General features: G+C 41.1%; 1 protein-coding gene across 2 annotated transcripts in view; it reads left to right on the top strand.

Moving 5' to 3' along the window:
• The first annotated feature begins 5,908 nt into the window (after positions 1-5,908).
• The window catches only part of LOC115105484 (syntaxin-1A), a 32,244-nt gene continuing 24,799 nt past the window's right edge, over positions 5,909-13,353 (top strand). For both annotated transcript variants that reach the window (XM_029627588.2, XM_029627589.2), the window contains exon 1: positions 5,909-6,054. In XM_029627588.2, coding sequence (XP_029483448.1) covers positions 6,025-6,054 — 30 coding nt within the window. In that variant the 5' untranslated portion in view covers positions 5,909-6,024. The remainder of the gene's footprint in view (positions 6,055-13,353) is intronic.

The following is a 13,353-nucleotide window of genomic DNA, read 5'->3' as shown; positions in this document are numbered from 1 at the left end:
CCAATCTTCCTCTGTCCAGCGTCTGTATTATTTTGCCCATCTTAATCTTTTATTTTTATTGGTCAGTCTGAGATATGGCTTTTTCTTTGCAACTCTGCCTAGAAGGCCAGCATCCCGGAGTTGCCTCTTCACTGTTAACGTTGAGACTGGTGTTTTGCGGGTACTATTTGATGAAGCTGCCAGTTGAGGACTTGTGAGGTGTCTGTTTCTTAAACTAGACACTCTAATGTACTTGTCCTCTTGCTCAGTTGTGTACTGGGACCTCCCACTCCTCTTTCTATTCTGGTTAGGGACAGTTTGTGCTGTTCTGTGAAGGTAGTACACCTTGTTGTATGAGATCTTCAGTTTCTTGGAAATTTCACACATGGAGTAGCCTTCATTTCTCAGAACAAGAATAGACTGACGAGTTTCAGAATACGTTCTTTTTTTCTGGCCATTTTGAGCCTGTAATCGAACCCACAAATGCTGACGCTCCAGATACTCAACTCGTCTAAAGAATGCCAGTTTTATTGCTTCTTTAATCAGCACAACCATTTTCAGCTGTGCTAACATAATTGCAAAATGGTTTTCTAATGATCAATTAGCCTTTTAAAATTATAAACTTGAATTAGCTAACACAATGTGCCATTGGAACACAGAAGTGATGGTTGCTGATAATGGGCCTCTGTACACCTATGTAGATATTCCATGAAAAATCAGCCGTTTCCAGCTACAATAGTCATTTACAACATTAGCTATGTCTACACTGTATTCCAGATCAATTTGATGTTAGAAATGTCATTTTTTGTCCATTAAACTAAGTGACCCCAAACTTTTGAACGGTAGTGTAAGTATTTGGACAAATTCCCTTATGTATTAAAGTAGTCAAACGTTTAGTATTTGGTCCCATATTGCTAGCGCGGAGTGACTATATCAAGCTTCTGACTCTACAAACTTGTTGGATGCATTTGCAGTTTTTTCTTTGGTTGTGTTTCGGGTTATGTTGTGCCCAGTAGAAATGAATGATAAATAATGTATCGTGTCATTTTGGAGTCACTTTTTGTAATTAAGAATGTAATATATTTCTGAACACTTCTTCATTCATGTGGATGCTACCATGAGTACGGATAATCATGAATAATGATAAGTGAAAGTTAGAGGCACAAAGATCATACCCCCAAGACATGCTAACCTCTCACGATATTTATGCCTCTATAACTTTCATCATTAATTCATGATTATCCATAATCATGGTAGCATCCACATTAATGTAGAAGTATTCAGAAAAATATATTCCATTCTTATTTACAACAAAAGTGACTCCAAAATGACACAATACATTATTTACCATGAATTTATATATTTTTATTTTTATTTTATTTAACCTTTTTTTAACCAGGTAGGCCAGTTGAGAACAAGTTCTCATTTACAACTGCGACCTGGCCAAGATAAAGCAAAGCAGTGTGACACAAACGACACAGAGTTACACATGTGATAAACAGTTTATCACATGTCAATAACACAATAGAAGAATCTATATACAGTGTGTGCAAATGGAGTAAGATTAAGTAAGAATAAATAACAATATGGGGATGAAGTGGGCTATTTACAGTTGGGTGGGCTATTTACAGATTTTTTTTTTACAATGATCAGTAAGCTGCTCTGACAGCTGTTGCTTAAAGTTAGTGAGTGAGATATAAGACTCCAGTTTCAGTGATTTTTGCTATTTGTTCCAGTCACTGGCAGCAGAGAACAGGAAGGAAAGGCAGCCAAAGGAGGAGTTGGCTTTGGGGATGACCAGTGAAATATACCTGCTGGAGCGCGTGCTATGGGTGGGTGCTTCTATGGTGACCAGTGAGCTGAGATAAGGCGGGGGTTTACCCAGCAAAGTCTTATAGATTACCTGCTGGCAGTGGGTTTGGCGACGAATATGAAGCGAGGCCCAACCAACGAGCGCATACAGGTCGCAATGGTGGGTAGTATATGTGGCTTTGGTAACAAAATTGATGGCACTGTGATAGACTGCATCCAATTTGCTGAGTAGAATGTTGGAGGCTATTTTATAAATGACATCGCCGAAGTCAAGGATCGGTAGGATAGTCAGTTTTACGTGGGTAAGTTTGGCAGCATGAGTGAAGGATGCTTTGTTGCAAAATAGGAAGCCGATTCTAGATTTAATTTTGGATTGGAGATGCTTAATGTGAGTCTGGAAGGAGAGTTTACAGTCTAACCCGACACATAGGTATTTGTAGTTGTCCACATATTCTAATTCAGAACTGTCCAGAGTAGTGATGCTCGACGGGCAGGCGGGTATGGGCAGCGATCGGTTGAAGAGCATGCATTTAGTTTTACTTGCATTTAAGAGCAGTTGGAGGCCACGGAAGGAGTGTTGTATGGCATTGAAGCATGTCTGGAGGTTTGTTAACACAGTGTCCAAAGAAGGGCCAGAAGTATACAGAATGGTGTCATCTGCGTAGAGGTGGATCAGAGAATCACCAGCAACAAGAGCGACATCATTGATGAATACAAAGAAAAGAGTCCCGAGAATTGAACCCTGTGGCACCCCCATAGAGACTGCCAGAGGTCCAGACAACAGGCCCTCCAATTTGACACACTGAACTCTATCAGAGAAGTAGTTGGTGAACCAGGCGAGACAGACATTTGAGAAACCAAGGCGGTGATTGACTGAGTCAAAAGCCTTGGCCAGGTTGATGAAGACGGCTGCAAAGTATTGTCTTTTATCAATGGCGGTTATGATATCATTTAGGACCTTGAGCGTGGCCGAGGTGCACCCATGACCAGCTCGGAAACCAGATTGCATAGCGGAGAAGGTACAGTGGGATTCCAAATGGTCGGTGATCTGTTTGTTAACTTGGCTTTTGAAGACTTTAGAACGGCAGGGTAGGATAGATATAGGTCTGTAACAGTTTGGGTCTAGAGTGTCTCCCTTTTGAAGAGGGGGATGACCGCGGCCGCTTTCCAATCTTTGGGAATCTCAGACGATACGAAAGGTTGAACAGACTGGTAATAGAGGTTGCTACAATTGCGGCAGATAATTTTAGAAAGAGAGGGTCCAGATTGTCTAGCCCAGCTTATTTGTAGGGGTCCAGATTTTGCAGCTCTTTCAAAACATCAGCTATCTGGATTTGGGTGAAGGAGAAATGGGGAGGATTGGGCGAGTTGCTGTGGGTGGTGCAGAGCTGTTGAACGGGGTAGGGGTAGCCACGTGGAAATTATATTGGGCACAATATAATCTGAAACAACCAAAACAAATGGCAAATGCATCCAACAAATTTGTCGAGTGACAAGTTTGATGTTGCCATTGCGTCCTAAGAATATAGGACCAAATACTAAACCTTTGACTACTACACTACTACGTTTGTCCAAATACTTATGACAACTTCAAATGGGTACTAGATACATAAAGTGCTTTAATTTGTAAGCGGTAAACCGTTTTTTATGGAAATACTCTCAAAACTAAAGGTGACATTCTGTACTGTTGCCTCATATGAAACATTTGATGTCAAATCCAAAATGCTGGAGTATAGAGCCAAATTAAAAGTTTACGTTTCACTGTCCAAATAAATACATATGGGAGTGTACAGTATATTAGACATTTATATCTAAAAGCATAATTGTGAAATAATGATTCAATTTTGGCATATTTATGACATTATGGTCTTACCCAAGTCCCCTTTAAGACTCCATAATGTTTCATCTCTAGGTGCTACACTGCAAACATTGCTGTCATATGAAGCTTTTTTTAAATTTAAATTTATTTCACCTTTATTTAACCTGGTAGGCTAGTTGAGAACAAGTTCTCATTTACAACTGCGACCTGGCCAAGATAAAGCAAAGCAGTTCGACACAAACAACAACACAGTTACACATGGAATAAACAAACACACAGTCAATAATACAATAGAAAAAGTCTATATACAGTGTGTGCATATGAGGTAGGATAAGGGAGGTAAGGCAATAAATAGGCCATAGTGGCAAAATAATGACAATATAGCAATTAAACACTGGAGTGATAGATGTGCAGAAGATGAGTGTGCAAGTAGAGATACTGGGGTGCAAATATTACCTCTTGCTTTGTAATATTAGTAGTATTTTGTTTTCAATAAAACAATTCTTACATTCATTTATGAATATAGAGAAATATATAAACATGAATATGGAAAATATATATTTTTAATTATTTGGCAAACTTTTCAATATATTGTTGAACATCATATTCTACAGGCATATCAAAATTCTAGAGTTATGGCCCATTTAAAACAGAGAAATTGACATAGTAGGAAATAGACGGGTGGGTTGTTTAGCAACAAAACGATGTGTACACGACCCTTGGGGCAAAATAGATTGGGTTGGCTTTAATAGAATCAAAGAATTGTTGACAACATTTAAACTATATTTCCTCTCCAAATGTTTATTTAAATAATGAGAAGCTTATCTCTCAAATCCATTGTTACAGATGTTGGATTAGCTAGCTAGCAAATTTGAGCCCTAATGTATTAGCATAGACGTGACATGATTCAAAACACCTCAAAATAAGACATGATATCAATAACAAAATTCAACGAGCTGAAACAAGCCATCTTTTGTCTGGTCTGGTCTGGTCTGGTCTGGTCTTGTCTTGTCCGTTATGAACAAGCTCCTGTTTGACAACTGGATCCTAATCAGGTCTTTGGATCAGACCTTCATACACGGGGCTTCTGGGCAATCATGTTTGGAGAGCTCCTGGACCATTTTACTGGTCCTTCTTACTTTCTCTGACCTCCATGCCATATAGTACAGCCTCCAGAGCCCTGGAAATCTCATAGGCACCAGGGAGGTAGAGTTTGATGAAGCCCAGTTTAGGGCTAAGATTCAGGGCTACCTGATCTACTGGAGGGACGATAAGGGAGCCTCAGGGAGAGGATGTGGAGGAGGCCTGGAAGTGCAAGAAGTGTCCCTATGAGGATAGTGGTGACTGGAGTAGAGATATAGGCCACAAGGGCTGGTGATGGTTAATAAGTGAGACAAGTTGGAGGGTCCCAAGTCAGATGATCCCAAGTCAGATGGTCGAATTTGGATGCGTCCAAAGTCGATTGGCCCCAAGTTGGATGGGTCCACTTTGGAGTCCCAAATCGGAGGATAGTGTGAAGTTTGTGTGGTTGAAGAATGTTATTTCATTGCCCTAAGGTGCAAGCTTAATTAGCAATATTAACATTTGGTTTATTTAGAGATAAGTGGGATACCTCAGCACTTGCAATAACCACTTATAGGTGTATATTCCTTTTTGTAACTATCGAAATATCAAATCAAATGTTATTTGTCACATTCCGAATACAACAGGTGTAGGTAGACCTTACAGTGAGCTGTATAACCTTTTGAGGATTTGAGGACCCATTGCCAAATCTTTTCAGTCTCCTGAGGGGGAATATGTTTTGTTGTGTAAACGTTTATATCTTACCATGAAATACAATATAAGAAAATAATTCAAGGATGAGTCTGACATTTTATATTGTTTTAGATGTTTCGAAGGAATCACAGAGTAAAACCATGCGTATGAGGCGTCAGCTAAACTGCAGTGATTTGCTCCACCAGGTGGCGCTAGTGTGTAAAACATAGATGTGTTTTTTAAAGTGATAATAATTTTGATAATATATGAACTGTTCCCAAAACAGTAATTTTGAATGCCAGTTTTTATTCTTCATAATCTGTAAGGGAGGCCCATTTTAAATGTGTCTGCTATATTGTAGTCTGTACCATGCAATTTGTTTCTCTTTTAATCCTGAAAGCGAGTATCGTGATATTCATCTCTGCGAAAAGAATTACGATTTTTGTTGTGGTTGAAGTGATATTTCTAATACATTGATGTCAAGAAAATTCATGACATTTTGTGCCTCGAGATTATCGCGCGCTCTCGATTGATCTACACCCCTTGCGCGCGCCCGCTGCTCTCTTCACGGAAAATAAAATAAAACCCTGACTCGAGAGTACGGATATAAGGAGCATCAACCTAGTTGTAGAAACAAGTGGAAAAGTAGTTAATTCACGATGAAGGACCGTACACACGAGCTAAGGGTGGTAAGTGATTATATTTGTAATTCTACCCTACTATATTCGAGACCCCAGAAGCAAACGGTGGTTATTCGGAGGGGTTGGGCGGAAGGTGCGCCTCACTTATTTCGTGGGAGTTGGAAAGCAGCTGTTTTAGAGTAGAACATCTTTTTTTAAAGTATTTATTGTCATTTCATAACAATGGTGGACATTTCTGGGGATCCGTTTTTGCTAAGTAGCCTATCAAGGTAAAACTTGTTCCACACGTCCATATGGAAACGCAACGTGTGAGAGGACGGTGAAAACATTGGTAGAATGTTGTCCATTAATAGGATAGTTGTACATTATCTCTATATGGGAATTGTTCATAAAAGCGCGAGTGAAACTTTTTTTCCCCAATGTGATTTCACTTGTAGTCTAGCCAGTGTGCCAAAGTATTAATGAATTAGCTTCTGGCTTCAGCCCTATAGAAAACGGTGTATTAACTATTGTTTTATTAACTTGCCTTCTCCGAATGTGTAGTGCTTTACTTTCCCCATTAATTCCACAGGCTAGTTGTATTTTATCGGATAGGCTATATCCAAGTGTTTATTAACGATATTGAGTCAATTAACATCTCAGTGAAACCTTACTAATATTTTAAATCACGTTCATCTTCAGATAGAATTCAGACTCCTTGACTTTTTCAACATTTTGTTACGTTACAGCCTTATTCTAAAATGTTTACATACAAAAAAAATCGTCAGCAATCTACACACAATACCCCATAATCATAAAGCGAAAGATTTTTCGAAATCTTAGCAAATTTATTAAAAATAAAAACAGAAATACCATATTTACATACCTATTCAGACCCTTTGCTATGAGACTCGAAATTGAGCTTGGGTGCATTCTGTTTCCGTTGAACATCATTGAGATGTTTCTACAATTTGATTAGATTCCACCTGGGTAAATACAATTGATTGGACATGATTTGGAAAGGCACACAACTGTCTATAAAAGGTACCACAGTTGACAATGCATGTAACAGCTAAACCAAGCCATGAGGTAAAAGGAATTGTCCATAGAGCTCCGAGACAGGATTGTGTCAAGGCACAGATCTGGGGAAGGGTACCAATACATGTATGCAGCATTGAATGTCCCCAAGAACACAGTGCCCTCCATCATTCTTAAATGACAGAGCTCCAGAGTTCATCTGTGTGGATGGGAGAACCTTCCAGAAGGACAACCATATCTGCAGCACTCCACCAATCAGGACTTTATAGTAGAGTGGCCAGATGGAAGCCACTCCTCAGTAAAAGGCACATGACAGCCTGCTTGGAGTTTGCCAAAAGGCACCGAAAGGACTCTCAGACCATGAGAAACAAGATTCTCTTTTCTGATGAAACCAAGATTGAACTCTTTGGCCTGAATGCCAAGCGTCACGCCTGGAGGAAACCTGGCACAACCCCTTAGGTGAAGCATGATGTTGGCAGCATCATGCTGTGGGGATGTTTTTCAGCAGCAGGGACTGGGAAACTAGTCAGGATCGCTGCAAAGATGAATGGAGCAAAGTACAGAAAGATCCTTGATGAAAACCTGCTCCAGAGTGCTCAAGACCTCAGACTTCGGGGGGCGAAGATTCACCTTCCACCAACAACCCTAAGCACACAGCCAAGACAATGCAGGAGTGGCTTTGGGACAAGTCTCTGAATGTCCTTGAGTGGCCCAGCCAGAGGCCGGACATGAACCCGATCCAACATCTTTGAAAATACTTAAAAATGGCTGTGCAGCAACGTTCCCCATCCAACCTGACAGAGCTTGAGAGAATCTGCAGAGAAGAATGGGAGAAACTCCCCAAATACAGGCGTGCCAAGCTTGTAGCGTCATACCCAAGAAGACTCGAGGCTGTAGTCGCTGCCAAAGGGGCGTCAACAAAGTACTGAGTAAAGGTCTGAATACTTATGTAAATCTTATATTTCAATTTTTGTATAAAAAAAATAAAAATAAAAAAGACCTGTTATTGCTTTGTGATTATGGGCTATTGTGAGTAGATTGAGGGGATTTAGTCAATTTTTTAGAATAAGGCTGTCACGTAACAATGTAGAAAATGTCAAGGGGTCTGAATACATTCCGAAGGGACTGTATCTCTTTAGCGCTTCCTTTCTATCTCACACACACAGTGGGGGAAAAGGGGGCATTCCTCAGTTCTCAGAGGAGCTGCGTTAGCATCTGTGGATGACAGTCGACACCTGGTTTCTCCCCGAGAGGTACCACACTGACCAATCGCAGTCAGTCTCACATGAGTGATATCCCAAATGTAATCTAGGAATGGTTTCACAGAGAGTCAAGATTTTTCTTTTTATAGAGGGGGACAATTTCTTACACTACATGGCCAAAAGACACTCCTTCAAATGAGTGGATTCAGCTATTTCAGCCACACCCGTTGCTGACGTGTATAAAATCTAGCACACAGCCATGCGATCTCCATTGAAAAACATTGGCAAAAGAATGGCCTGTACTGAATAGCTCAGTGACTTTCAACGTGGCACTGTCATAGGATGGCACTTTTACAACAAGGCAGTTTGTCAAATTTCTCTCCTGCTAGAGCTGCTCCTGTCATCTGTAAGTGCTGTTATTGTGAAGTGGAAACATCTAGGAGCAACAATGGCTCAGTCACGAAGTGGTAGGCCACACAAGCTCACAGAACGGGACCGCCGAGTTTTGAAGCGCATAGTGTGTAAAAATCATCGGTTGCAACACTCACTACTGAGTTCCAAACTACCTCTGGATGCAACTTCAGCACAATAACTGTTCGTCGGGAGCTTCATGAAATGGGTTTCCATGGCCGAGCAGCTGCACACAAGCCTAAGATCACCATGCTCAATGCCAAGCGTCGGCTGGAGTGGTGTAAAGCTCGCTGCCATTGGAGCAGTGAACTTTGGAGCAGTGGAAATTAGTTCTCTGGAGTGATTAATTGCGCTTCACCATCTGGCAGTCTGATGGACAAATCTGGGTTTTGACTATACCTGCCCGAATGCATATTGCCAACTGTAAAGTTTGGTCGAAAGACAAATAATGGTCTGGAGCTGTTTTTCATGGTTTGGCTAGGCCCCTTAGTTCCAGTGAAGGGAAATCTTGACGCTACAGAATACAATGACATTCTAGACGATTCTGTTCCAAATTTGTGACAAAAGGTTGGGGAAGGCCCTTTCCTGTTGCAGCATGACAATGCCCCGTGTGTGTACAAAGCAAGGTCCATACAGAAATGGTTTGTCGTGATTGGTGTGGAAGATCTTGACTGGCCTGCACAGAGGCCTGACCTGAACTCAATCAAACACCTTTGGGATGAATTGGAAGGCCGACTGCGAGCCAGGCCTAATCGCCCAACATCAGTGCACAACCTCACTAATGATCTTGTGGTTGAATAGAAGCAAGTCCCCCCAGCAATGTTCCAAAATCTAGTGGAAAGCCTTCCCAGAAGTGTGAAGGCTGTTATAGCAGCAAAGGGGGGACCAACTCTATATTAAGGCCCATAATTTTAGAATGAGATTTTCGACGAGCAGTTGTCCACATACTTTTGGTCATGCAGTGTATGACTGCCCAGTCATTGTTAAACCTCTACATTAAGTTCAAATCCATTTCAGGCTCCACAGCTTGCTGCTATTAAAAAAGCCATTTCACACTGGAACGTCATGCTGCGGTGGCTGTTAAACACCACAAGACATAGCATGACTGGAGGGTGATATTTCCTCTCATATTCAGTGCAATAATGAGTTGCAGTCACTGTCCAATGTTCTGTGGTGCTGAATTTCAACAGTTTGGGATTCTGTCACTGTCCATGGTGCTGACATATCAGCTATTAGATTGATTTGTTTACATCAGGCATTTTACATGTGACAAAGTCACCACAATATATTTTTCAGACATCAAAAGTGGTCTAATGGTGAGATCCACTTCCTAAGCCACCTGTTGAGTAGATCCAGCTACACCTCAATCCCTAATTAGTTTCATCTTCCCAAATGATGCAGTGTCTAACTTCATCTCTGCTCAATGTTGCTTCTGAGTTGTTCAGTGTAGGAAGACATGCTGTGGCTCTGTGTGTGTGGATTCTGGAGATGACTGCTACGAATTGAATTAGCTGTTTTTGAGACTATAGGAAGCCAATGGAATTGGTCATAGATGGTTTTGTGTGTTCAGATCCTGTAGCCCGCCAATGGGTTTATGCATTATTATCACCTTTGCCATGCCCTGCATGCATCTGACTGGATATGGGGGTCTGAGAGAGAACCTGGTGCTGGTGTGGAATCATCACACAGGCATTTGATTCAAAAAGTGTACGGCATGGGTGGGTATGTTGTCCAATCGGGCTAGGAATTGCCAGGGACCTCACGATACTTTGATGGCGATACGAGATACACTACCATTCAAAAGTTTTCACGATACTTTGATGGCGATACGAGATACACTACCATTCAAAAGTTTGGGGTCACTTAGAAATGTTCTTGTTTTTGAAAGAAAATAATATTTTTGGTCCTTTTTTAAAATAACATCAAATTGATCAGAAATACAGTGTAGACATTGTTAATGTTGTAAATGACTATTGTAGCTGGAAACGGCAGATCACTTTTTTAATGGAATATCTACATGGGCATACAGAGGCCAATTATCAAGTACATTAGTGTCTAGTTTGAGAAACAGATGCCTCACGAGTCCTCAACTGGCAGCTTAATTAAATAGTACCCGCAAAACACCAGTGTCAACGTCACCTGTGAAGAGGCGACTCTGGGATGCTGGCCTTCTAGGTAGAGTTGCTCTGTCCAGTGTTCTTTTGCCCATCTTAATCATTTATTTTTATTGGCCAGTATGAGATATGGCTTTTTATTTGCAACTCTGCCTAGAAAGCCAGCATCCCGGAGTCGCCTCTTCACTGTTGATGTTGAGACTGGTGTTTTTCTTTCAAAAACAAGGACATTTCTAAGTGACCCCAAACTTTTGAACGGTGGTGTATATTGCGGTGCTCACAATTCTATATGTATTGCAACTCGATGCTGTAATTTTATTGCGATTTGATGTTCCAACCATATTACTCACAATATGTCTGCTGCAGATGGACGAGAGCCATGAGAAAACAAGTTTTGATCAGTCATGGATATGAAATGCTGAAAACAAATTGGCTCTCTATTGAAATAGGAGATGAGGCTCCCGAGTGTTGTAGCGGTCTAAGGCACTGCATCTCAGTGCTAGAGGTGTCACTACAGACCCTGGTTCGATTCCAGGCTGTATCACAACTGGCCGTGATTGGGAGTCTCATAGTGCGGCGCACAATTGGTCCAGCATCGCCCGGGTTAGGGTTTGGCCGGAATAGGCCGTCACTGTAAACTGAATTGCCTGGTTAAAGAAAATAAAACAAGCAATGAAGGAAAAATACTGATGTTTTGGTGCAGGTACAGCCAACTAGCGTAAAAAGACATCGCGATGTTGTCAAAACAATACGATGTATTGTCAAAATGAATATCCTGATATGTATTCGATTGTATTTAAAAAATTAAAAAATCACGATCACTATTGTCCGATGGTTAGAGTGCTATACCAATGCTGTTCTTAGTTGTTTGAGATCTTGGTGTATTCTCAGAGATGCATCATGTCTGTTAGTGTATGCCAGTGTTGAATTGTGTATTCACTGGTGCCCATTATGAAAACCTCTAGATACTGTACTTCTCAAGGGCCTCTCGTAGATTGTAGAACAGCATAAAGCAATGGGATTGTCCAAACTGCCCATGGCCAGTTCTTGGTTAGTATATAATGCTTACATGTTGTCTGCATAATATCTTTAATATCTCAGCTATGACACTTCTTTAATGTTATTGATGGTTCCTTTTGACCACTTGAAATATTATGTAACACTTGCCAGTGACAGCATTGACTGCTTTCTCTGAGTGTGATGATGAGTGTGCAGATGGAGCTGGAGTTAGAGTGAGTCGGCAGAACAACGGTCGTGACAAGGCATGTCCTCCCTAACCATAGAGCGGGGAGGGGGGGGGGTGGAGTGGTCACCCATCTTTCTATCGCCCTCCCTTTCTCTTTCGTGTGTGTGTGTGGGTGAGAGGACGGTGTTTGCATGTGTGGGGTTTTTTTGTGTCGTGAAACGTGTAGGCTAATGGAGATAATGTGGTGTCACTGTGGGCTGATGGCTGTAATGACTATGGTGTAGCAGCATAGAGCCAGGAACCCTTGTCTCCCTTCCTGTGCCCTCCCACAGCCTATGTGTAGGAGCAGGATGAGTGTGTGACGGTTAAAACGCTCCCCCACTACTTCCATGGGGACTATTAGGTTCATCATCAACCTCCACCTCTCTTGATGTCAACCATCAAATGTCCTTTTTTTACATTTATTGTGAGACAAAGAATCAAATCTGTGCTTTACAAGTACTCATACCTTGATTATATTTTGAAGATTTTATTATAATGAGTAAAGTCTAAATCCAATATGCTTCTAGATAAGCAGGGTTTATAATGGCATCAATAGCCTGTTTCTGCTAATTGCATTTTGCTCCCAAGTATATTTTCATCCTATTTGCTGGATATCTTTGGAATGATATAATTTGATCTGTCTTCATCTGGTTTCCTGCTTGTTCACTAGCCTTGATGTCTTGGTGTTATTACAGGCGTCTCGAATTCTGGCATGCCAGGCTAGCTTTAAGGCGATATTCATGGAGGCTAATTTCCTTCTGTGGCTGGCTAATGCTTCTCAATAGAGGCCAAAGGTCAGTGGGAATTGGGTGATCAGTGAAAGAAAATGGGTATGGGTAGAAAAATGTATTGCCTGATTCAAGCTGTTGAGGTAGCAAAGGCTCTAGTGTTGATAAATGAGCATTTCCCACCCATGTATACCAACATCGTCATTGAGCCTTCTTCAATCACAAGGGCCTGACTATGTATGCGACATGTCATACAGTGCATTCGGAAAGTATTCAGACCCCTTGAGTTTTTCCACATTTTGTTACATTACTGCCTTATTCTAAAATGAATTACACCCCCACCCTATCAATCTACACACAATACCCCATATTGAAAAAGCAAAAACTGTTTTTTAGAAATTGTTGCAAATGTATAAAAAAAAAAAAAAAAACATCACATTTGCATTAGTATTCAGACCCTTTTCTCAGTACTTTTTTGAAGCACCTTTGACAGCGATTACAGCCTCGAGTCTTCTTGGGTATGACACTACAAGTTTCGCACACCTGTATTGGGGGAGTTTCTCCCATTATTCTCTGCAGATCCTCTCAAGCTTTGTCAGGTTGAATGGGGAGTGTCGAGGCACAGCTATTTTCAGGTCTCTCCAGAG

The sequence above is a fragment of the Oncorhynchus nerka genome, linkage group LG22, assembly GCF_034236695.1.
Source record: "Oncorhynchus nerka isolate Pitt River linkage group LG22, Oner_Uvic_2.0, whole genome shotgun sequence".
In the NCBI taxonomy this organism is placed as follows: domain Eukaryota; kingdom Metazoa; phylum Chordata; class Actinopteri; order Salmoniformes; family Salmonidae; genus Oncorhynchus; species Oncorhynchus nerka.
This window is presented reverse-complemented; position numbering and strand designations above follow the sequence as displayed.